Consider the following 26,048-nt stretch of genomic DNA (forward strand, 5'->3'; position numbering starts at 1 on the left):
TGTAAAAACCTCGTGTCCGTCTCAACTTATGAAGAAAATTACTGAGCCGTAGTTTTTTCCTCGCTACCCCAAAATTCTGAATAAAAGAATAGGCAATCTGCAATAAAAGAATAATAGAAATACTGCCTATCACGTAGGAGAATACCATTAATAGCAAGGATCACTATATTGCAGATTGCTGGAAGTTATAAATAAATTTGTTGTGAAAACGGAGAGTGCTGGTGTTTTAGTGCAGGACTTTCTGCTCAACATAATACACCTGGGAGCACTAGCGGCAAGATAGCGAGGCTTATTAATTGTCTCACGCTGACTCACGCGATGCCGGATTCAGGACTAAAGGGAAAATAAATCGTCCAAAGCGTATGATTTGGGAAAGTTGCAAGAACATTATTTTGATTGCACATGATCGCTAAATGCACACACACGTTTTTAAACATATTCACATTTAAGCAGATAGTTGTACACATTCACAATAGGCGCAATAACGTTCACAATACATTTAAGGTAAGGATTTTGAAATGTCGTTCCAGCGGTTTTCAGCCAAACAGCTCAAGTTCATGACTCAAAGGAACTCTTGACAACACAAACACTGATGAGAAGTAAAGCTACTGATAGGTGCAATAAGTACCTTGCTCCTCACCTTTCTGCATATGCCCCCTCCTGTCTCTACATCACAAAAACGTCCCTTAGTAGGCTCCGTAGTAGTAGAGTTATTGTACTTGAAGTTGAGCTTTCCTTGTAATAAATAGGTCTATACTGTGCTTGTACCTCAGAGGTCACTAGATTGAACGTTCATTATGAACTTGTTCCTAACCTCTTTTGAGGTGAAATCATCTTTGAAGAAACTGTAGAATGAAGAAAGAGCTTCGCTCGTACAAAATGAGTTGGTTCAAAAACTCACCACTTGAAAATGTTCAGGACGTTTCATGTTTATGTGTGCTATATAGAACAAAACAGTCAATATTTATTGCACAACTTATTTTTGCGAGATTTGATGAAACTTCAGCTATGAGAAACAATTATGACCAATGAGATATCATTTTCTTCTAGAACCACCCTTGTGGTAACTGAAAAGGAACATTTTATTGCTGATAACAGATCTGCTACATCTACTTTTTTCAAGATCGTAAAGCAACAAGAAACACAAGCCAAAATATCAATGCCAAGAAAACTAACAATCCTTTCGATTTTTTGAATCGCTTCTGAAAAATTCTCTGTATAAGTAATGTTCCTTGTATGAATATTTGTAACTTACTTTATCAAATGATTCCGTTCCAGTGCTATTCCTTACATCCTCGAATCCAGGAGCTTTATTTTTTGGTGGGCTCCCACTAACAAGACGTTCAAATAATGATTTTTCACAATCGTCCTGAATCTCTATTGTTATTAGATACTATGCTTAGAGCGAAAGTTCTAAACATACTCTGTCTGTGCATGTTCTTGGGGAAATGGCTGATAATTTTTCCGCAGATGATTTCTTGAAAAAAGCGCAAACCTATAAGTTGTTTCGAATCAAAGCGAAACGGAACACAAGATTCTGTGGTAAACATAGTTATACAACTACTAAGAGCAATACTGCCATGGACAACATCTTACGGTAAGGAGGTCAAAACGAAACCTGAACCTTGGTACTGCTGCGTAGGTGTGCCCAGAGAGGTGCGCTGGACTCAGGTTTTGCTATTGATTCTGGACCTTCGCTTGCAGACTGTAGAGATAAGTTAGAGTCCCATCTCGATTGCAACCACTCTGTTCACCTTGCTACTTAAGGCGTAGGTGGTTACAAATCTAACGAATCCAGTCTACAAACTCGGAAATCGTGCACGGTTCAGATCGTTTTGACCCGCCTGTATGATTCTAGGCTTACTTCGAGCCAGATCACGAAGCAAAGTAATACCTAATTACCACTTTCTCTACACGATTACAGTACAGCGCAACTGAATGTCGGACGGTCAAGTGTGGGCGGCAAAGCAAAGAACTTTATTGCGATACCGTCTCATTCTTTTTTTTGTGTTGTACGACATTTGTCCAAGAGCCACGAACAAGTTTCTTCAATCAGAAACAAAGCCGATTTGATGTAGCAGCGATCCATCCGATTGAAAAAAAAACACCGACCACTCCGATGGAAGAAATAAACTGTTATTATACCTCACTCATAGTAGCCCTCGTATTGGGATCCTTCACGAAGATGCGGTCACGAATAAATGTACGAAACAACTCTGGACAAAGATCAGGCATCCTCAGAAATTTACCTTCTACTAACTGAAATCGTATTTTTTTACAACTCTTATAAGAAACAAATTTAAAGAATAATGAAAGCATATCAATTTTTAAAGAAATTCTCACTCCTTTTTTTACTTCAGCATTCGATAGACCATCCCAAGGTTCATTTCCGTTGGCAAAAATCTCAAAAACCATTACCCCAAAAGTGAACACGTCTGTTTTCAAGGAAAACGTGAATGTGGTGATAGTTTCTGGTGCCAACCATTTTATCGGTAATTTTCTTGCCGTTCGTATGGTGTACTGAAGACCTAATCGAGAAAGACCGAAATCACTAATCTTTACCTGGAATGGTAACCATTTGAAATCATTCACATGGGTTAGATAACGTATTGCAACCACTTACCACTTTGTCCAATGAATAAAGACAATTTCTAGCAGCTAGGTCCATATGTATACAACTTTGTTTATGAAGATATTCAACTCCTAAGGCTGCATCCTTACACATCGACAGTCTTTCTAGTACGTCAACTTTTTCCGAGTTTGCGCGAAGGTAGACGTTCAACGCTCCACCTTTAAAAAAAAGAGATTTCTGTCTATGACCTCTTCACACATTTCTGTGTTGTATGACTGTGTGTTTTTGTATGTATTGTACTTTTATTATATGTATTGCTGTATTATGTGTATTAGCAGTCTGAACGCCCTACTAAAGCCTGATTTCAGAATCGCTACGCGTGCTGCTTTTCATTTCTATTACTCCCCCGTGCTCCGCTTTTCTTTCATGTTTGCCTCAGGTTGGTAATATGCCTTTCTCAGAAAGTGGAAACATCAGAAAGTGGAAACACGAATGAAACTGGCTGCTTAAATAGTAGCTAGCAGTTTACATGATCTGACGAGGAACGTCATCTTTATCAGTACGATGTTGTCGTTCACGTCACTTTATGTTAAACATCATTGTTGGGCTGTTGGGGAAAACAGGAAGAAAACCCATATTTCGAGTGATACTTTCAAATTGTGCTTATATTATGTTGGTATCGAAGGAGTCAAAATGTAAAACCGACACGTTTAGAAAAAAGTCTTTCGACTTTATTTATAGCAAAAAAAAAGAAGAAAACGTTATTAGGGAAATTAAATTTGTGACTAATTTTGATTAATTGATTAGTGAATGCGAGCGAAGAGAGCACCACAAAAAAACTCTGATGTCCGGCTTTAGCCGGACATTCAGAATGTAGCCGTTAACAACGTAGTCTGTTAACGTGACAGAATAAGCCTGCTATTATATAGCATGACCTTGATGATCATGATTACCAATAATAGCAATATATATATATATATATATATATACCATTCTGAACGCCCGCCTAAAGCCGGACTTCAGGCTTTCTTTGGTGTTCGCTCCGCTCGCCATCACTGATTAATGAAAATAAATTAATAATAGTGACATTTTCTGTAAAATTAGATTTGTGATCTTCTAACAACGTTTTCTTCCTTTTCTTAAAGAAAATTTCGCCCGAAGGTTTGTAGTTTTCTTTGTAAACGCGTCAGTTCTACATTTGGAGAACATACAAACTTCACCTTTAAGCACTCTTTCGATACCAATGTAATATAGACACGACTTGGAATCATAACTCAAAGTATAAGTTTCCCTCTTGTTTCCCCCAACAGTTATCACAGAAAGATGCTTTATATAAAATGGAATGAATGACATCATCACGCTGATAAAGATAGCGTCCCACATCAGATCATGAAAACAGCTCGCTACTATTTCGTCGCTGAGCGACCTGTCGCACCCCATTTTATGGATATCTGGCGCCGGAATTCCCGTCGCACTCCAAATTATAACTACACACACACACACACACACACACACACACACACACACACACACACACACACACACACACACACACACACACACACACACACACACACACACACACACACACACACACACACACACACACACACACACACACACACACACACACACACACACACACACACACACACACATACACACACACGTGACAGAATAAGCTTGTTATTATATATCATGATACTAACGTCTGGCTAATGTCGGCCTTCAAACTTCTTGTCGCTCGCTTTCGGTGATTAATAGAAGTTTAAAAGAGCGACACGCCTCCACAAATTTCTGTCAGACAATTAGTACTGTTTTTCTCCTATAAAGCTTCCTTTGCGCTTTTTAAAAGAGGTATTGATGGAAGATTCCATTAATATCTCTGTGAAGTCTTTTGGATGAAGGTGTCAGTACTAAATTTAGGAAATATTCGAACTTGATTTAACATCTAAACTCCTTTAAAACTGCTGGAATTCAAAGATAGTTTCCAAATTATTTATTAAATTTTTTCTATTCCGGCAATTAGCATAAATAATGTGCTTTGTGAAATGTGAACGTCTTTATTATGATGATAGTGATAAGGTTGCAACAATGCTTCAAAGCCTGGAAAAAAGTCTGGTTGAAATGGAGAACATTTGAGCATCCGAGGATTGCAGGAGTTGTCGCATCAGCTTCATTCTGCGTGGTATCGCGTTAGCATTCGCGTCAAAACTGTTTCACAGCTTAAAAGCCTAGCCAGCAAGTAATGGTTTGTTCGTGGTCTGTTTGCCGCTCAAAAGTTCAAGAAAAATGCGCCTTGCTGTGCTCACTAAACGTCGAAAGACCTATGACAATCGCAGCGCTTCATATACAAAAGCAAAGGCACGCAATCTTTTATTTGACCGCATTTACACCACAACGAATTACGTATTCGAGCCAGTCAAGTGTTCGAATTAGGAGACACCTCCATTCAATTGCGTGAGTTCACGGCATAAACCAACCACGGGCAGCGACGGGACAGCGGAATGTATTTCGCACTTAACACCACCGCCATAGTGCAATGCAGCGCGCGAAGCCTTGAAAACGTATTGTATCTGAGCTTAAAATCCAAAAAGGAACAGCAGAGAGGAATGCCTCTTAATTATGCGGTACTCTTCTCCTTTCTCAGTGGTGTTGTTTAATTACGTGATCGCCTCACCCCGGATACCAAACGTCTGCAGGAGAAATCCCTTTCTGATCTGAATGTGAAGTTCGCACTTCCATTTCCAATTATGAGATCGAAATGAGAGCTCAGTAATTGTTTTTGATGTCATGTCGTTTGCGCTAATAAATTACATTTGATTTCACCTTTCAATCACTGAAGATGTTAACAATCTCATGTGCCGCTTGGGTAAAAGACAACATATTGTATATCATGCTTTATACTAACCGACTTAGTATATTCTGTGCATCTACGTGTCCGTGTGTGAAACGAAATTCCAGGAAGCAGGGAGATGGGGCCACCTTCATCAGAGAGATGTGTCAAAAGCGATATTATGAGGGACAGAAAACATGGGTTGGATCAGTGCACCAGCAAAAGAAAGCACTGAGGCGGACTTCACGAAACGAGATTGGGGTGACGACGTGGAAAATCGAAATCGGCTGGGATGTTGTGCACCAGGATTGCGCAGCAATTCCAGGGAGCTTTATTGAAAAGTAAATGAGCCACTTTGAACCGTTTCATGGCCGTGACCCTAGATACGCCCTATGCACGCCTGTGTCTACTTGCTTTCGATCGCCCTCAGCATGTTTCCCGGGTCCTTTTTTTGATGACTGAATATATGCATTCAAACAACTGCTTAAATAGCAATTTACATGACCTGACGTAGCATGCTCATTTTTATCAGTATGATAATGAGGTTCATACCATGTTTGAAGGTCCATTAATAAAGTTGTAGTAAACTATAATACATTCATTGTTCACGGAAGGTCACGCAAAGCGGTGATTTTCTGTGGAATGTGCTCAACTTCGTCAAAATGGTGTGCTTTGCAGCAGTAGTATAGCGCAACAACAGAATTTGGAAAAGAGTAAATGAGACGTTGCGAACAGTTTCATAGCGTTGACAACTACATGTGTTGCGTTTCACGCAGATGCACTCCCCAGCGCATCAACTTCCGTTTCTATTTCTCTAGACGCCTCAGAATAATAACATTTTTCTTCAGAAAATAGAAGCAGGCATACAAACGGGTGCTGCCTAAATACTACCAAAGAGTTTACATGATCTAGCACAGAACATTATCTTTATCAGTATGATGATAACCTTAAGGTTATTTCATGATAAAACATCATTCTTCACTAATTATTGGAAAAAAGCTAGAGGAAAGCCTACGCTTCGAATGATGTTTTCAAACTGTGGCGGATGAGAAGGATTGCAGAAGTAGAATCAAGTTTAAATATTCTCCAAATGTAGAATTGTCATATTTAAGAAGAAAATAATGAAGTCACAGTACGTGCGATGTCCGGCGCAGCACGTGCGTTAAGATAGTTTCAATATGACACAGATCACTCTCCATCATGTCGACGCGTTTTGAATGACGCGATCAACATATGGTTCTGGCGGTGACGTTCGGATTTCTCCTGGCCATAGGTGGGAGAAGGACGTGTTTAGGGGAAAGCGAGAAATGTCTCACCCTGTAAAAGAATGCAACCGCTGCAATCAAAACTACGTCCTATGGTCGTTGATCGTGAACGGCCAGAATACATGCAGTTAAGTGGCTAGAATTGGTAACGAATAATCTACAGATGGTGAACTCGTAGTTACAAATGGTGAGAAAGCGTGCGTGAAACACACGAGACGCAACGAGTGGACACCAATTGCTAACCGGGTTTGGTAAAACACGCACCAAGTCTTGCTTAAATTAGACCAGTGTACGAATTTTGTCCGTTTGAGAAAATCCATGCACTCACCTTTAACAAGTTCGAGTAGAATATACAACGGTTGTTCATCTACAGCCACTCCGTATAATCGAACGATATTTTTATGCTTGAAATTCCGTATCAATCGAGCTTCTCGCATCATTTCCTTGATTTTTGCTTTACTCATTTCACCTGTCCCTTTTGTCTGCAAGCAGAGAACTTTGTTCTATAAAAATTGGACTTTTTATTTTTAGCACTCGTAATAGGTACCAATTTGACGGCTACTTCAAGCGTTTGGTTATTCTTTTTCACTGTCCCTTCCCTAACTTCTCCGTACGCACCTTCTCCGATAAGCTTTCCTACCTGTACTTCGCTGTGCAAAAACTCCCACCGTTGTTGGCATATAGGATTTTTTAAAATAAACTTTGCCTGAAAGTATCAATCTCAGATGGGTGCTCCATTAGTTTGCTTGAGAAGACTCTAACCTTATTCAAGTAGCCTGGAACCTTTTGGTAATGTTCTATCAGCTCTTTCAGTGAAACAAATGATTTATTGGATTCCACATAGTACTTTGTTGCGTGTCTTCGAATAATTATGTTTTTCAGCTGCACAAAACAATAGAGTTACTGTCGGCAACGAAGGAAAAAGAGTACACGTGATGAAGACTGGATATTCATACTTATTTTTATATAATTTGACTTTTTTTTGCATCTTTGGGTGTAGCCTGTCGTCATCATCTTCCTGGTTCTTTTTGTATCATTTAAATTCGTTAAACATTTCGAGCTCTAACTACTCTTGAAAAAACTCCGTCCTCATCTCAGTTAAAACTGATAAATTATAAACAATTTTTCACAGAATTTCATCTTTATTCCAGGACTAACTCGTGGGCTACGACTCGACTTTTTTTGACGACTAAAGCGTGCAAGACAGTTGCCCAATATCACACAATTTCGGCAGGAACGTTTATGGTACGAAGAAAGGAAAGGTATTGCTGTAGTGTTATGATTTTTGCAGTCACTACTCAAAAATATCTACTTGACTGAAATAATATATTAGATTCACGCTGATCTAAGTGCATGAGCATGGTGAAACCCCATTTTTAGATATGTACTTAAGAATACCCTATTGTATGTATGTTGTCCATCCCATTGTGTATCTAATCATAAAACTCACCCTCTATTATTTAATCTATCCGACTCGAATTCCAGAGGAAACTCGGACGACTCGAATTCCAGAGGAAACTCGGAGATTCAGAAACTAGGGTGACTGAACCTGCCAATCTCAAAGCCTACTAAAGTACTGCTCACGGCCACAGGTTTGCACCGCGCATCGCACGGTTGACAGAATTTTCGAGGCAACATTTGAACAAAGAATGAAGCAGTTTGCTTAACAATGCTATTGTGAGCGGTGCTGAGGAGCCAGACGGAACGAGGAAGGAGCGAAATGGTCAAACTCCTCTTTTTGTTTCGGATAGAATTGCACAAAACTTGCCCTTCGGAGAAAATCGACATTGATCCCGATGAAGATTATGTGTATTCCGGAGGCGTATCCCAGCCACGATCAATTTTACCAATCTTTCAACAAACCTATAGTTGGGTCGAAACGACTCGAACAACAAACAGTTGCGTAAGCCTCGCTGCGCTCAAAGCGGCGCGGTGGCATAGCGGTTGGGGTCGTGTAAGAATCCTCTCTACCGCCACCCATCTCTCTAGTTCGTCATGGTCCCACCTCAATTCCAACCGCTGTCTCCACTGCACCGCTTCAAGCACAGCCGCTTACATAATTTTCCGTACTCTATGTCGATTCGACCCGACTATACCACTTATGGTTTGCGGAATGCGTTAAAATCTGCTTAAAAAACGGCGTGGAAGACGCCGTATACGATTACAAATTGCAACGCCTCACCTTGTCCACGCTCCGCATCCGAGCAATCGAAGATCACCGATGTCTTCACCGGCCTGTTCAAGTGAAATTGAATAGGCTGCTGAGAGGATCGGAACTTGTACATAGAGGACTTTTCTCAAGTATCTCGTAGTGCGGCTGCTGCCCCGTTTCTTACGACTTTTACGGGGGTAGGGGATGAGCGGAACCAACTCGGATTCCGTAATCTACAACCCCATCTCTAGCTTTTCTTGCGGATTCCCTTATCACGTCAGATTCGTGGTATGGTACCTTTAAGTTTGGCCTTGTTGAAACAAATGTGTGAAATCATATTATACAATAACGGGCTTAGTCTGACACGTGTGTATATATCTGTGTGTGTGAAATGAAATTCCGAAAAGGGGTTACGACGGCTCCACTGGCGTCGAATTGGTGCGCCCGCATCGTAGAGCGGTAAAACGGGGATACGCGGGTCTAATGACGTCGGATTGGTGCCATAGGATCGTAAAGCGGTAAAAGGGGGTGCAGCGGGTCTCACTGCGTTGGACTGGTGCGCCCACGCCACAAAGTATAAAATTGGCTGGGACGGTTCCTAAGGCGTCGAAATGGTGCCCCGGAGACGTAGAGCGGTAAAAAGGTGCGATGCGTGCTACGGCATGGAATTGTTATTACTGACTTATTGCAATATTATCGCGCAGTAGCTCCGTGTGTATGTCGCAAAAGGTGCTTTTCACTCAGGTTGGTATTATATCACTTCCCCAGAAAGTGGAAAGCCGAGTGAAACCAGCTGCTCAAATAGTAGCCAACAGTTTACATGATCTGACGAGGAACGTTATCATTATCAGTTCGATGATGTCGTTCACGCCATTTTATGTCAAACATCATTCTGTGATAGCGGTTGAGGAAAACAGGAAGAAAACGCATTCTTTGAGTAATACTCTCAAATTGTGTCTATATTACATTGGTATCGAAGGAGGTTTTGAGATTTTAATATTCTCAACATGTAGAACTGACGTGTTTAGGAAAGAAAACTATGAAATCTTTCGTCTTTATTTATAGTAAGAAAGGAAGAAGAAAACGTCGTTAGAAAGACAGAATTCTGATTTTACGGAAAATGTCATTTTGATTAGTTTTGATTAATTGATCAGTGAATGCGAGCGATGTGAACACCACAAAAAGAAATCTGTGGTCCGGCTTCAGCCGGACGTTTAGACTGGTTATAAGTATAAATGCCACGAATACGACTCTTTTATGGAGTTTGATAAGTTCTATATTTAAACAGCGGATCATCGCTACTAGTCTTTGCCATTTTGAGCAACATTACTTTAATTTCGAAATAGGTTTGTGGTTTTATTCTAATTGTAGAAGTTTCATTTGCAGGTGTCCAACCCACCTTAACTTGAGCATTTGGTGGGCCCACTACTGAAACTGTGCAATCACCAGCAGCGGCTTCTGTCAGAACTGATAAAATTATTGCTCTTTTACTTATCAAATCCACGTCAATCTAAAAACGTTAATTTTGGATTTTTCTTAAAGTTTCAGAAAAGGGCAACACACCGTTTTCTCTCCCCCAACTTCACTGACGCGTAAAAGATAGTCACCTTGAGCTTTAAGCAAAAATAATAAGTCTTCACGTGGAAGGAATCCATGATAGAAACTGAATTCTTTCAGTGCCTGTACGTAATTTAGTCAGATGTATGTAAAATTAGTCTTCCACAATTCTAAAAAAACCTTTTCTTCCTCTTTTTCAAGAGCCTTATCATCGAGCGACGTTAGAGTTTGTGATTCTGATTGTGGCGGTTGTAATGGTTGTGATGGTTGTGGTTGCTTTGACGGTTGTGGTTGCTTTGACGGTTGTGGTGTCTGTGACGGTTGTGGCGGCTGTAACGGTTGTGGTGGCTGTGACGGTTGTGGTGGCTGTAACGGTTGTGGTGGCTGTGACGGTTGTGGTGGCTGTGACGGTTGTGGTGGCTGTGACGGTTGTGGTGGCTGTGACGGTTGTGGTGGCTGTGACGGTTGTGGTGGCTGTGACAGTTGTAGTGGCTGTGACGGTTGTAGTGGCTGTGACGGTTGTGGTGGCTGTGACGGTTGTAGTGGCTGTGACGGTTGTGAAGGTTGTGGCTGTGCATCCGATGGCTTCTTTGTATCCTGGGGAGAAACGTCTACCTCAACCGAGATCATAACGTTAGTTGGAAATTAAGAATGCGTTATTCTTACTCACGCCCACTTATATAGCGCTTCTTATCGACTGTTGTAGTGATAGTGAACACTCCTAACAGTATTAGCATTGCCGAAAGTATTACATAAGCTATGTTACTATTAAATAGTATCATCGTGGAACCACCGTCGCGTTTTACTGAAACTTTTATTGCATTTTCGAACAATTTTTCGAATAATAATCATAACATTCTTGAACTAGCATTATCAGGCGGCCGCTTCTTCTCTCGAGCAGATGACAACATCGAAAGAATGGAGAGACACACGGTTTGTACGCTCATAGCAGGAGTCCAGTCCTCCGAAAGGATCGAAAGGCAAATATGACCGTTTGAATAAACGTGTGGATGCACAGGTATATTCTCACCAACGTACATTACCTCAGGCGAATTGACCGGGTACTGTTGAGTAAACCGAAACTGCAGTGAAAACTTTTCACCCTCGTAGGATGTACCTGCTGCACCTGTTACATCCACTCGCAACTGTTTTAAATCAGCACTAGCCGCATCCTTGTTAACTACAATGCCTGTTGGTGGTTCAGTAGATAGTTGCTATAGTTCTTTCATCAGACGACGACTACTCGCATCCAGCGACGGATATCCACTTATTTTGATTATGTCGTTCAGTAGTCTCCGTCAGTATATTGAATGTGTTTAAGAGAATCGCTAGGCTAGTATGGATGGTGAGAAGTCTGGAAATGTAAATAGAAAGAAACACCTAATAGTGGTTAATAAGTATATGGTTGTTTCATATCAAACTTTCTCGGTTAAATAAGGCAATATTCCACCGTACTTTACTGAAAATCGTTCGGATTAGAGTCAAGAGTACTGATACGACCCTCCCAAATACAACTGCCCCTTCCTCCCTTCTCCAAAGTTTGCTACGACAGTTCTCGGTTGCTAGCAGTTCAATATATTGGAGATTTCGTGTTTTTCAAAAACAAAATGAAAAATTAAGAACAAATGGCAGATGTGAAATTTCGATAGCTGACAGAAGCGAAGAAACACCAAGTAGTGGAAGAAGTGAATTTGCTAAAACGTTGTTGAAATAGTGGTATTGAAATATTTCTATTTTTATTCCAAAATTTGTAAAATATTTTTAAATACTGATTAAAACACATAGTACGACGAAGAAAGGAGAAGATTCAGGAGCATAGGTCGAATTACAGAAGGGCAAAGAAACTAACAGTTTGGCGTGCTCGCCTTCGTCAGATCCTGGAAAGTCAGAATATTTGCAGCTTATCCTCTCAAATCTCTCATTCAGAATAGGTCATCATCGCCTAAGATATTACACTCGGAAACAGGAACCAAAAGAGCTTAAACCGTTGTGCCGACCTCAGTAGCTGCGTTGCTGTGATGTTAGCGTACATCCGCGTAGCGCGTTAGTTTAGTCGTTCGTCTAGTAGTAATTAGGATGAGATCTACATATGACCCCGTAAATCAAAATTAGCAATGGTCTTTATACAGAGTTAACTCGTTGGTCGCAGCGATCCAGTCATCTTTACGATTCAAGAGGTCGAAGCATGTGTTCATTTCGACTTGCGTTGGACATATAATGCAACGATCATCTATACATTGAAAGTACAAAATAGGTTTACATTCCAATAGGGGTTTTTCTCGTAGACATGAAAGCAACGGCTAATGTGTTCGATCAATTGAACAAACAATACCATTGTGTAAAGTTTACAAGGGAAAAAACTAAGAAAAACTGAATGTCATTTCTCAATGTACAGGTTCATAATGTACAGGGGAATGTTAAATAGCGTTGTTAAGACATCTTTTATGTATTGATCGCCGATTAATTCCCAGTTCTTCGGATTATCTGACCCTTTGGTTCAACACTACTTTTTTGTGACAGCAACAAAAAAGTGCAGTTCAGCATGCCCTTTTTTTAGTAGAAACTCATCTGTGTTGTTGAGAAAAAAAATGGATTTCTTCCCTGCTTTTTTGGGTCCAACGATCACTTGGAAGCTGATTTTTTTTTTTTGAACCATAATTTTTTCATCTTCGACAGACTGACAGTAGAGTAGAAAACGAAAACACCAATGAAGTTAAAAATTAAATTGTTGAATGTGTTAAATGGTTGCTATTGAATTGTTCGTAAATTTATTCAGTTGTCTATTATTCTCTTTTTCATACACTTTATCCATTTTCTATAACGGACTCGCACTTATTTGGTGCTTACTCTCTCTGAGCCGTTCTTTACACATCGGAAAAATGTCGAAAATATCCAGAAGGTGTTTGTTTTCTGAAGTTGTGATTGCATGTACCTGGAAATTTGTTTCTTTTAAAATAAGATTTGAAATTTCAATGAAACTAAAGGGATGAAAATCTCTTTCACCTTGCTATAAGTATACACGTCTATGTACAATGTGCCTAGTCTGATCTCCGGATCGTCAACGTCATCATCTTCGTAACGTTGCAACAAAGACTTACTGATAAGTCCTCGAGCAGTTAACATTTTGTCCCGCGCTTCACTGGATAATTCATTTACACCTGAGAACGGAATTTGAGATCCTTATTCCGAAGTTTTGGGTGATTCGTAATTCACCTGGATCAAATAGAGCAACTCCGTAAAGAGCAATCATTTCGGTCTCATCAACTTTGTGTTTCCTCATTCTTGTGCTAACATTGGCTATAGCACTTTGTAGCGAAGGGATGAAGAGGCTAAAATTAGACCAAGTTTATTTGTCATCATGTTTGTTGAGAGCATCAGGCCGACTGAGACTCTCCTTCCTTCACGGCCAAATCCAGAAGCATAGTGTGGATGAAGTTAAGAAGGAATAAATTTTTCGCTTCTTTTCATGATCAAATAATTTATCATTTTTCCGTCTGTTTGTTATCACACGAAGGAACGTACACAATCACCTGCATCCCACATGTTTATTTTCTTGAATTCAGACGGATTATGAAATTATTAGGTTGAATCGAAAGTTCTCGGACAATATGGTAGTGATGATTTCTAGAGATCATCACCTTGCAAAGAGCCGACAAAAATGAATGTGTTAGCTACAGTTTGATAGCTACCGTTTTTTTTTTATAAAAGGCTCTTCAAAGTGTAGGTTAACAATTACATTGAGCAGGTTCCTTTCCTGCCACAATGCCGCGTAATTTCAAGCTGTCGTCACTCCACTGACAGTCGCTCTTGGGATGGGTCAAACCACAGTTGTTCGCGGATTGAAGTCAATCGGGAAGGTGCGGAAACTAGGTTGATGAGTGCCACATGTTCTGACGCAGTATGACTGGACTGATACGGCACTTTCTCTCCTCACGCTCAAGCGCACCCATACTTGGTTTGGGCACATAGCCAACGGGGATGAGAAGTGGATTTCCTATTCTAACATTCACCGGCGTGGCCAATGGGTTGACAAAGGTATAGATGCAGAAGACGTCCCTAAACTCAACGCCAAAAAATATTATGCTCTGCATCTGGTGGAGCGTAAACGGAGTCGAATACTGGGAGCTGCTCGCTCATGGATGCACAGTGACGGCAGACGTCTACGTTGACCAACTGAAGAATTTGAAGACAAATCTCGAAAATGCACGCCCGCAGCAGCGCGAAGTCTACTTCCAGCACGACAACGCTCGGCCGCACGTTGCAAGAACGACCAAAGCCAAACTGGTGAAATTCGGTTCGACCATTTTACCACACCCACCGTATTCCCCAGACCTGGCTCCCTCGGATTACCATCTTTTTTCCTATCTCCAACGTCATCTGGATAGTCAAGACTTCCAAACCCCCGACGACATCAAAAAGGCACTCGAGCAGTTCTTCAAAGAGCAGTCCCCAGCGTTCTGGAGCAAGGGCATCTACTATCTGCCTAAACGTTGGCAGAAGACCATCGATGCCAATGGGACATACTTCAAATGATTTACAGTTATCGTTTGAAAATTGCAAAGTAAATAAAAATATTGTCAATTTTTCCGAGAACTTTCGACTCAACCTAATATTTTGTTCTGAATCAAGGAGAAAACGACTAGATAAACATTACTTTTCTGCAGTCTGCCGATTCAACGTCAACTCAATCATCGTACCATCGTCGAAATACTTCTGTGTACTTGAGAGATCAATATAGTTCCTAGAATTGATGTATTCAGACATTCGGAGAACTTTATTCCAACGGATTCTGACCACTTATAAGGTGCAGCTTCCGCTGTTCAAATTCATCGATAACGAGATCATCAATGAGGGCTGGTTAGCGCAAATAAACTATACTAGCTATTTTCCCGAAGAATCTTCCTCATTGCAGTTACTGGTAGTTATTTGAGAAGAGGTAGGATCAAGAATTCAAAATCAATCAAAAGAAATCGAACAAATAGTTGGTTCTTCAATGTAAACGATTGGTTACCTGTTCAGCATCACCCAACAATTTTTATCCAACATTTGATGCTTGTATGTAAGAAACGGTTCCTCGACAGCTTGTCGTGTAACGTCGAAATTTTGGTATAGAGAATGCTAAAAATCGATACCTTACGCATGAGTGTTCCAGAGATTTCCAAAATTTTTGGCTGTACGAACTAATTCTTTGATAGTAAGATGAGAATCCTTGAGAAATTGTAGAGATCTGACGAAGTCAGCGGCAAGTCGTGGTTCAAGTTGTCTCATTTGGTACAGGCTTTCAGAAATAGACCTCATTTCACGAATAGGCTGAAAAAGTAGGCTTTTCCTGTTCGGTGAAATCTTGCAAATAATAAATAAAACGAAATAACTGTACTTAAAAATTATTGTAATACTGTGATTTTAAAATTAATTCATTCCTTTTCCTCATCGCTTTATGCTGATTTGGTCGAGCTCCATTCTTACAATGGCATTTGGCTAAACGTTCGCAAATTTGAGAAAAGAACAGCCATATCGAAAATCTTTGAGGAGGGTCCGGAAAAGTTAGGGAAATCCTATAAACCAATGAAAAAATTCCTTTTCATTTTCGGCTATCTTTCAAAAATTGATCGTTTATCACCTATCCGCGTACGCTCTTGCATGGAAGAAGAAGACGTTTGCTGGCCAAAAAAGTGCCAAATAATGTTAAGAATAAAATCGGATGCACCTACAGGTTCTTTCTCATCGAATGCTTCTTCTATGGGCTGTTCCATCGAATAAAACAAGGAACGTCGATAATTTAGGGCATTATAATTCATCACTAGGTCACTGAGAACATTGTCCTTAACTAAAAATCGATAACTGTGGAATGAAATGATGACCGATATGACGATAGCACGGAAACTCCAGGGAACCCTTACAGTTTGTATTGTAGATCACGCAACCCAGCGTTACCCCGCTCAATTCCTCCTACTTCTCCTGAAAAAACGGCGTGGGAGCAGGGTTTGTTTCTACGAGGTTGATCTTCGACCGCTTGCTTGTGGACACGGCGCGTCCACAAGGATGCACTCCGTCTTAGCTCGTAGGAAAGAAAGCCATCTTCCACCTCATTTTTAACGACGATCAGAGGAGGTTGAGCGGAGCCGCAGTGGGTTCCGCAATGTAGAATCGAAAAACTGCGGGTTTCGCAGGGCTTCCGTACTTCGTCAATTTCTTGATACGCTCCCTTTAACTACTATAGGATTGTCCTACCTGATGAAACATTTTTCTCTTGTAACATTTCCGCTTTTTTCGAATATCGACCAATAGAATCGCGGTTGCATTGAACGCCTAGGTTAAAATTGAATGAATATTTCTCACATCAACATTTAAAGGTGCAGCACAATGTGTGGATCTCAATCACCTCAGGTGGTAAACGCAGGAAGGTAAATGTGGTTCCCTAGCCCCGCTGGTCGGTGAGACTAATCGGTTTGTTTTGCTCTTTGTAGTTTCTGCGTAGGGTACTTAGAACGATATCAAAGCTCGGCGAAAAGCAGTTTGATCGGATATGCATAAAATCAGAAAGCACAAGATATTGTAAGACCTATGATGAAGATGAGGTTATCGAAACGAGAGGCCACAAATACAATTTGACCCAAACTTCGTTGGAGAAACGAGAAAATATAAATCTTTAGGTAGAGCGTAGCTTAATTATAGTTGGGTCACTAGGATTACAGAAATGAGTTTAACTAGCGAGGAATCCATTTCAATCGTAACCGCTAACACTACCGTGCCGCCTCGAGTGCAAGCGCAACCGCGCGCGCAACTTCTGCACAGCACTAAGCTCTTGTCACAAATAAATTTTCTTACAGTATTTTAATCGTAAACTCACTGCCCATTTCCATTCCAACAGACAAACATTTTTCGAAGCGACATTTTTTGCAACTGCTTGAACCTAAAAAAGCTATGTTCACTAATAAAAAGACATAAGAACAGCCTAAGATCTAAAAGCCTACGATGAGGCCGTGGTAAGCGTTGCGACACCCGAATCTTTCGGTCCGAACAGACTAGTTATTCGCAAAAATAATGGCAGATTTGTGGCAAAAATGCAGGAAAATCAATCTTTGCCAGACGCTGCATACACAGTGTATCTATGTTCGTGCTTTACACTACACAGTCAGTTTTTCCCACAGGTCAATTCCCATCCAATTCTATAAGGTACAAAAACAGAAGCTTGGTAATTGCCTAAGGTGCCTTCTTCGCCCCTTATCGTCGCTATTTACGATGCAGTAAAACATGTTGCTCAGTCCCTCTACTGTAATGTTTTTCAGTTATTGTGCTGCATGATAAGTGAGAACCACAGCAAGCCACGGACTGGATCGGTTCAGGTTCCCAATCACAAAGTTCACATGATCATTGATAGCACCTACGTTTATGCGCCGGACGGACAAATTAAGGCTTAATCATGATATATAATAACGGGCTTATTCTGTCAAGTGTGTGTGTATATGTATGTGTATGTGTAATATGGGGTGCGACGGGTCCCAGGACGTCGGATCGGTGCGCAATAACTTCGTATGTCGCGAAATGTAAAATAGACATTGCAATCGTTTCATACCCATGGTCACTGCACGTGTTGTATTACACCTCTATGGGTCCTCCACGTATTTATTTCTCTGCATGTTCTCCTCAACTTGGTAGCATGCCTTCTCCAGAAAGTGGAAACTCCGGACACAAACGGCTGCTTTAATAGTACCCAACAGTTCACATGATCTGATGTGGAACTTATCTTTATCAGTATGATGATGTTGTTTACGTCATTTTATTTTAAAACATCATTCTGTGATAACTGTTGGGGGGGAAATCAGGAGGAACACTCATAGTTCGAGTATTGCCTTCGAATTGTATCTATATTATTTTGATATTGAAAGAATGTTTGGAGCTGATGGTTGAATATTCTCCAAATGTAGAATTGACGGGTCTAGAAGGATCATATTTCGCCTTAATTTATAATAAAAAAAGAGAAGAAAAACGTTGTTAAAAAAACACAAATCTAACTTTAACGAAAATGCTACTACTATTAACTTCATTGATCAGTGAAGGGGAGCGAAGCTAAAACCACAGAAAGTCCGAAGTCCGGCTTTAGCCGGGCATTCAGACTGTTATTATGATAAATGCCATTTCAAAGGCCTAAAAAGTGAAGTTCAAGTTGAAAACACTTTTCGTAAGAGAAAGATCTATCATTGCGGGATCGTCCTGTCAAAATGCTCATCCACACTTTTAACAGGAACCTCCCGAAGAATATTTTCTATGTGTGATTTGGAAGCCTCTTATCTCAGAGGGTGGGAAGCACGTTTGTTCTATTTTAATCAATTTAATTCCTTTAGAATTTTTATTTCGTCAATTTGTTTGTGCTATAAGAATTTTTCAAGGCTAAATACTTCCTGCTAAACTTTGGTACCTTTCAGATTTGTGCAATAGTTGAGAATCTCTCCAGAGCATTGAAAATCGCGTTTCACAGCAACGGTTCGTCGAAAAAATGCAGAACACGCAGCGCATGAATCTGCTCCAAAGTGGATCCCTGATGATGGGTCACCGCACACCGCACACGGTGGATTCTGTAACGAAAACAATTTACTGACACCATGCGCTTTTGGCAAACAATAATCATATTTTTTATATTGCATAAACGGTTTTTTGGAAATAATTGTACCCAAAAACTAGTATTTCTAGAACATTTTCTAGAAAACTGAGGATTAAGCTGGTTTTAACAACGACATACCATCCTGTCCAGCTCCACTGCTTCCCTTCTGATTCCATTGCTCGTTGATGGTTGATTGAAAGGGCCGTAAGTCTGGACGGATTTCTCCGAATCAGTTTTTCTTCTTTTGAATGTTTGAAAGTCAACGCGTTTAGCTCTCCGTTTATAACATGTGCCAAGTGCAGCTGATTGAAATGATTTTGGTACATTCGTTCCCATTTCAACGTTTTCCTCTACTTCCGACTGCTCATTGATGTTGAGCAGCTCATGTTTAACGACAGCAAACTTATGAGTAGTGGCAGCTGCTGCCGACCGTAGAACCGTATCCCTTTCCGCAAACTGTGACCGAGATGTATCTGTCGTTAGATTGTCCACAGATACGTTTTGAACAACCAGATGCTGGAGAGATTGTGCTTGTAGGAGTGGCAATGACATATCCAGTGACACCATTTGCTGTGTACAGGAAGAGCCTGAACTATGAGAACTATAGGATGTAGACGGGAGCGTTGAGATGGTACTCGTCTGGTTTCGTATCGTAGCCAATAGATCTGTAGTTTCATCCATGCCTGACACAATACTGTTCTTAGTTTGTGTCTCGAGTTCCGCATGTTCAGCTTTCGAGAATCCAAGATAACAGTTCGACATCTAAAAAGAGAAGACATTCGTGAAAGTCTTGACGGGAATACTGTGAATACGGTCTTTATAAAGTAGGCAAAGTTTCTTGTTCACAATTTATTTCTATGGAAGGATTTTGCGAAAGCCAATGCAAGGCGCTGACAGTTTAAAGGGATCACCCCACGAACCTGAGGTGGTAGAAATGAACGGGATCCCACCCATTTCTGCAATCTACGATCCCCTACAGCCTTTGACCATCGGAAATCCATATCACGTCAGATTCGTTGGGTGATGCCTTTAAACCATTTGTGTAAATTCTCAAAAATGGCATACTTCTCCAGCCTGTTTTTTAAAACCACATGAAAATTGAAAAACGTCCAGATGCTTTCATAAAGTGATTTTAGGTTTTGGTTTCATCAAAGATTGCGAAGAAGTTTTTCAGTAGATGAGAGTGTGGCTCACTTCATCAAAGATGAAGTGAGCCACACTCTCATCTACTGAAAAACAATTAAAAAACGAAGAACAACGACTAATTTAACGTAGACGGTATTTTTTGAAATAGTACGAACCCTGGTATATCGATAATTGGATCAATGGTAAGCGCCCTGAGTGGAAAAATAGATGTCATAAGGAGATTCTTCACTTTCTGGAGTAGGAGAACGACATGTTCGGCTTGTTATCCGCCACAAAAAAGAAAACGGCAGTTTTCTCTGCCAATAAATTGGGTTCCGATTTTAGCAAAATTTGGAAATTTTTTCGTAAGATTTCCTGAATCAGACATAGTGTGTTCCATTTTTTATCCTTCTTTTTAGGTGCATTGGTGTATTTGAATAAATAAATAAATAAATAAATAAATAAATAAAACAGATGTTCACGAAGTGTTCATCAAAGAAATACAGATATTCAGTTTAGAAATTCCACAAAAAAAGGGAACGTTCAAGACAATGTGTTATCACTTATTAGAACGAGTGAATGACAACAACTGAATCATCGACAGGTTTGATTCGATTCCTCTAGACGCACTCGAAAATACATCGAAAATACTTCTGGGGGAAAATGTAGTTGGGTGCACTCAGTGGCGCCCCTATTTCTGAACGCTCTCTCTTATTTTTTTTATCTTAATAACTCTAGATTACATGTCATAGATCCTCTAAGACAATTCCTTAGGCTCCGATTGATTTAGTTATTTAATAAAATTATTCAGTTATTTACTTCCAAAAATGAGGACGCCACTTAGTCCCACCATCCCCCAATTACATTTTACTCTTCTTCTGTATGTGAATGTTATAAACGGAGGTGGTTAAAGGCATCAGCCCACGAATCTGGGGTGGTACGGATTTCCGATAGAGTATTCGTTTGCGGGATCGTAGATTATTGAGAGAAGGGTGATTCCGTTCATTTCCTCCTAGTTGCCGTGTTGCTCCAACCCCGTATAGAAACTCTCCACTTAAAATCCGCACCACCTCAGATTCGTGGGGTGATGCCTTTAAGCTACGTTCACATCACATATTTCTTTTTTTTTGTTCCTATACGTAGAAAAAAGACGATGGAGTGAAGAGAATTGGAGGAAATCGTCGAATAAACAGCAAATAACGTACTGTTCACAATGCGGTGATGGTGAAAGGAACTATTCCATAAGGAATGAAGATATTAATATTTCTTAGAGAATGAGATCCAGAAGCATCGCTATATGCTGATTCGCCTCTAAGGTTAGGATAACTGTTGTTATTTGAGATGTAAGCTTCTTTTTAATCATCTATGTAGCTTTTTTTTTGATAAAAACAAGGGGATTTCTCCAGTCGCTATCTCATTTTTTTTTCAAAAAAAAGTACGCACTAAGGACTTTTGTAAAGAATTTCCCTGTAATATGCATGTATTTCTTTTGAACTTTGTAGTCACAAAGTATTTGCCAATGAATAAAAGTACAGATGTGTAATCCAATAATATAATGATACCGTAGGAACATCGCAATGTCGAAATAAATATCGAACGACTTTTCGTGCTTTAAAAGAAAATGTTTAGAGGTGTATAGGACTTATTAACCTTAATAGGTTAATATGTACTATATTGATTATATATTAACCTGCTGAGATATTTGGACTTAGCTAAGAAATACAAGATTATAATGCTTAATAACCTAAAAAACTACATATATCTATGGGAGAAAAAAGCAGGAAAGACGGTAAACCTAGAAGAACTCGTGTGAAAGTGCTGATAACGTTCTTATCTCTATCGTCGAGGATTCATTTCGACTAGAGTGTTGTCGTGGGAATTGGAGAAACGTTAGCGCAGAGATCAGAACAATTTTCAATAATCAATAGTTTACAATCAATAGTTGACTGCAGACTAGCATCTCACTGGCTAAATCTTTAGCTGCCTGAAGTGTTCAGGTTTTCCTGCGCTCTCAAGAACAGTATGATCGAGTCAGTGTCTATTCCTTGATTAGTTCCGAGGTAGTGCAGAATAAATTGGGGAATTCTATGTATCCGATTCCAATTCGACTAGATTCTTTTCAGGCGCTCATAGTTGCAAATTTTAACCTCCCTATTTCTTTTAATTGAAATTTTAATTTAATTTGAATACAAATCTATACAAATGGGTGAATAAAGTAGTTGTAGAATTGTTCTTAAGTGAATTCAGTGACTTTTTGAGCAATTTTTGGAGCCTACAAAACTGCTCAAAAGTTCAGTGAAGTAATTTAAGAAAAAAATGCAACCCTTTTATTTCATTGCGATCTCCAAATTTTCACACATAATCGGGTGGGAACGACATGAATCACGAGTGCAGTTGCGGTGCATTTGCGTACACTGTTACACAGCCCGGTGGAGGCTGCAGTTGGGACCGAGGTGGGATCGTCACAAACTGCGGCGATGGGTAGTGCCACAACGGTTTCAGAACGCTCGTAGCTGCTACGCTCCACCGAAGCGCCTCGAGAGAAGCCGCGTACGCAGTTGTGTACGTGCTTCATGTCGTTTTGATCCTACTATAAATTGATATGGTTGAACTGAGATCTATATCGAAAGAAACTCGCATGTCGACATATGCTCCTGACGTATTCAAATAAATATTGAAAATCAAAAAAAAATAAATTTATTGAGTTGCTCCTAAAATAATTGGGATTTTTAAGCGTTTCAAAAAGAATTATTTTCTCATAATGAAAAAAAACACTAATGTACCTTCCATTTTGTTCGATTATCTTTTGCCATCTTTCTGGTAGTTTGATAATTCCTCTCTCTCAGAACATCTGGTCTTTTTCGGCAAAAAAACTGGCTACATAGGATTTGATATCCTCATCTTTGGTAAAGGTTTTCCCATTCAAGAAGTTCTACAACGATCGAAATACATGGTAGTGGAGCAGGATCAGGGCTATATGGTGGATGCAACATTAATTCCCAACCAAGCTCCAGTAATTTTTGCCGAGTCGTCAAAGATGAATGCGGGCTAGCATTGTCTTTCACACTACTCCTCGCGACTCGCTAATTCTGGCCGGTGTTTTCAAACTGCTTCAGCTAGTTTTATCAGTTGTCGACAGTAGAGGTCCGAATTAACATTCAGGTTCCCTGGAAGCACCTCAAAATATATCAAACTTTGTAGTCCCAACAAACTGATAGAATGACCTTCGTTTGATGGAGATCTGCTTTCGACATCGTTTAAGCAGGTTCATCCGGTTGCCCACGATCATTAACGAGCAACATTACTGTAAACAATCCGATTCCCATCACCAGTTACTATTCGCTTCAAACATGGGCTGTCTTCCTTGCGTTTGAAGAGGAAATCGCAGATACTAACTCGCTGCGTTAAGCGAATTTTCTTCAATTCATGTGGCACATCACATAGAACATCTAGCTTTTTTACTAGTCCGAGTTTTTTGATATGCTCGTGAACTGTTCTAATGGATGCGTTAGTCTTCTCAGCAAATTCTCGGACGGTTACACGACGGTCAGTTTCGATCAGTGATCAGAACGTTGCCCACCTTGAACTGAAAAAATTGCCAGAACGAAATTTTGTGAACCAATTTTCACATGTGCTCTGTAATAAGGCATTAACACCATATGTATTACATATATCGTGGAAAGCATCAGCAGCTCTTTTGCCACTGTGAAAGTAAAAAAGCAAAATGTGCCGAAAATGCTCCTTCTGACACTGCATATTTAAAATGATTCCGTAAGTACAAATGAAAATGAAATTTGTTCACATTTTCAAAAAAAGAAATACAAATGTGTGTTTGTTATATATATCAAACAAAAACGGATAGTAATGGCAAAAAATCTTTCAAAGCAAGGGTTCAAAAAATTTATTCTCAAAAATCCTAATTACTTTCCGCACAACCCAGTAAGTAATTCGCAAGCGAAAAACGACAGAATAAGCAATAAAAAAAGAACAAAAAATGAAATTTAAACCTTGAAGCGTTAGAATATACATAGCCACCCTCTCCATCCGTTTACCGTGGTGCCCCAAATGTGGAACTCTTCCATATCATATCTCGAATCGATTCTTTATATTAATAGAGGACAACAATATGAATTTGACATTAATTCTAAGTTTTGATAAACGCAAGCACACCATTATCTATTTTATTTTATACTATACCACTAAAAATACATTTTCTCATACATATTTCAGCAACTGTAATGTTTTTTTTTCGCTTGGTTGATTAGGACTACCATACCTTCCCTTACAAATAGCTTTTTTTTAAATTTCCTTGCGAACTTATCGGAATTGTAATAACGTTATCTTGATAATCACCATAAATGGAAGTTTTGGTTCTTCTCTCAATTTTTCCGCTTATCCACAATTCAAATCTACCGTTTTCAAAAAAAAGTTTTTGATTTGTATCAACCTCTCTGCACTTTCTTTGTTCGCCTGTCATCTTATGTAGGTTTTCTAAAAATCTTCCCTTAGCGACATCTTTTTGATTCCTCTCGACCGTTCCTTCACAATTCTTGCTGCCTATGTCATGCCGTATGTTCCTAAGTGAATAATTATTATTTGTTTTTGTTGTAGTTTATTAGTTGTTTAATAATTTAGTAATAACTTCAAAATACAGTGCGAGCTTTTAAAGAGTCTGAAAATAATGTAGCTCTTACTACACTTACGTTTAACTACTCAATATGCAGAATTGAAACTTCGATTCAGCTCATTACTCGCACTTATACTGATCTCCGTCATTTGGTAATTGACTCGGTTGGTGTCGTGAACGCACCTACTTACACTTAGTGCTTACTTTTGTCTGGAAATTATTTTGTAAAAGCATCTCAATATCTACTGGTGGTTTCGCTGGAAAAGTCCTCTTCCGCTCTTCTTCAAGGATTAAAATCAAAAGTTCAAATAATTAACCTAACTTATAAACTTGCTCATGTGCGGTTTCAACAACAACCGTCCCCATTTACAGGAAAACCCTTTCGAAACTTCGTCGTTTTGATCGCAACACAGTATTGGCTATAGGGCTTGTCCTCAGATAGAACAGAGCATACAATCGCTCACAGTGGAGCCCGGGCTCCTTGTTCGAGGTGGAGCATTCAGCATGGAGCTATACGAACGACTGTGAGCGAGTGTTTATGAAGTGGTTTCTCGTGTGATGTCAGGTGGCTAGCGCCCACGTGATTATACGGCAGAATTAAAGTTCGAAAGTCAATTAGGTAGCTATAACATTCAACAATATGATGACGCTATACAAACAAAGAAATGAGGCAAATTGGAAGACATAAAGATGCAACAACAAATACACATCATAAACAACGTATATTATATACGACGTGTTTATTCTTTCATGAAATATCACCTGTACTCTAGCTGTTCTTCGAGTTTCTCGAGCTGGCACCAGTAGTACTTCCATCTCACCAATAAATGCAAGACTTCCCAGGTGCATTCTCTTATCGTCACGGACACTAAGTGCAAGAAAAATCCAGCTGTAGTCACCCATGACTCTACTTCTGCAGTAGTCATTAAAAACACAAATTCCTCAAGAGCTCTGAGGCGGCACACTGTGAAGATCGCGGAAGGAGAGTTTCATCGATCGATCGATCGATCGACCGCGCTCTGTGTAGTGCCTTGTGTAGATGGTGGTTCAGTGGGATTCTCTATCAGTGATAGGACCTTTATTGTGAATAAGAATGGAGTAACCTCTTATATAGTGCGCCAACAACGGCAACAAGAATACACTGTGGTTAGGTGATTCACTCGTCTTTCGTACAATAGTATTACGATGTAACGGCAATACCTTCGATACAATGGGATTACGAGGATAACGAAGTCCGCTAAAAGGTTATTTTCGCCCATATTGACGTTCTGAAAACAAGCTTAATATAAAAAAGCTTAGGTGAAGTATAAAG

The 26,048-nt window shown here is 39.8% G+C and overlaps 3 protein-coding genes across 5 annotated transcripts; 1 reads left to right on the plus strand and 2 right to left on the minus strand.

Moving 5' to 3' along the window:
* Window positions 1-1,036: 1,036 nt before the first annotated feature.
* Window positions 1,037-11,012, minus strand: RB195_003106 (uncharacterized protein; the record flags this gene model as incomplete). The annotated part of the gene is made up of 13 exons (XM_064200639.1): window positions 1,037-1,067; window positions 1,177-1,202; window positions 1,256-1,369; window positions 1,424-1,495; window positions 2,146-2,259; window positions 2,344-2,562; window positions 2,624-2,790; window positions 7,002-7,155; window positions 7,221-7,379; window positions 7,436-7,555; window positions 10,225-10,335; window positions 10,389-10,505; window positions 10,563-11,012. The coding sequence occupies 13 exons, from the start codon at window positions 11,010-11,012 to the stop codon at window positions 1,037-1,039; spliced, it is 1,854 nt and encodes a 617-aa protein (XP_064056520.1).
* A 218-nt stretch (window positions 11,013-11,230) lies between these two features.
* RB195_003107 (uncharacterized protein) lies at window positions 11,231-25,639 on the minus strand (the record flags this gene model as incomplete). Of its 3 annotated transcripts, XM_064200640.1 has the most annotated exons (13): window positions 11,231-11,571; window positions 13,230-13,314; window positions 13,386-13,540; window positions 13,596-13,711; window positions 15,037-15,123; window positions 15,394-15,500; window positions 15,564-15,692; window positions 16,094-16,209; window positions 16,614-16,691; window positions 17,233-17,295; window positions 18,802-18,958; window positions 19,123-19,746; window positions 25,499-25,639. In XM_064200640.1, the coding sequence occupies 13 exons, from the start codon at window positions 25,637-25,639 to the stop codon at window positions 11,231-11,233; spliced, it is 2,199 nt and encodes a 732-aa protein (XP_064056521.1). The 3 variants fall into 3 exon arrangements, with proteins under 3 accessions (XP_064056521.1, XP_064056522.1, XP_064056524.1); XM_064200641.1 differs by lacking the exons at window positions 13,230-13,314; window positions 15,037-15,123; window positions 15,394-15,500; ... (5 more) ...; window positions 19,123-19,746; window positions 25,499-25,639 and adding an exon at window positions 13,767-13,804 and having other exon boundaries at window positions 11,231-11,596; XM_064200642.1 differs by lacking the exons at window positions 11,231-11,571; window positions 13,230-13,314; window positions 13,386-13,540; ... (4 more) ...; window positions 18,802-18,958; window positions 25,499-25,639 and having other exon boundaries at window positions 15,033-15,123.
* Window positions 14,424-14,915, plus strand: RB195_003108 (uncharacterized protein; the record flags this gene model as incomplete). The annotated part of the gene is made up of 1 exon (XM_064200643.1): window positions 14,424-14,915. The coding sequence occupies one exon, from the start codon at window positions 14,424-14,426 to the stop codon at window positions 14,913-14,915; it is 492 nt and encodes a 163-aa protein (XP_064056523.1).
* Window positions 25,640-26,048: the final 409 nt, after the last annotated feature.

Source organism: Necator americanus, chromosome IV, assembly GCF_031761385.1.
Source record: "Necator americanus strain Aroian chromosome IV, whole genome shotgun sequence".
Lineage (NCBI taxonomy): Eukaryota > Metazoa > Nematoda > Chromadorea > Rhabditida > Ancylostomatidae > Necator > Necator americanus.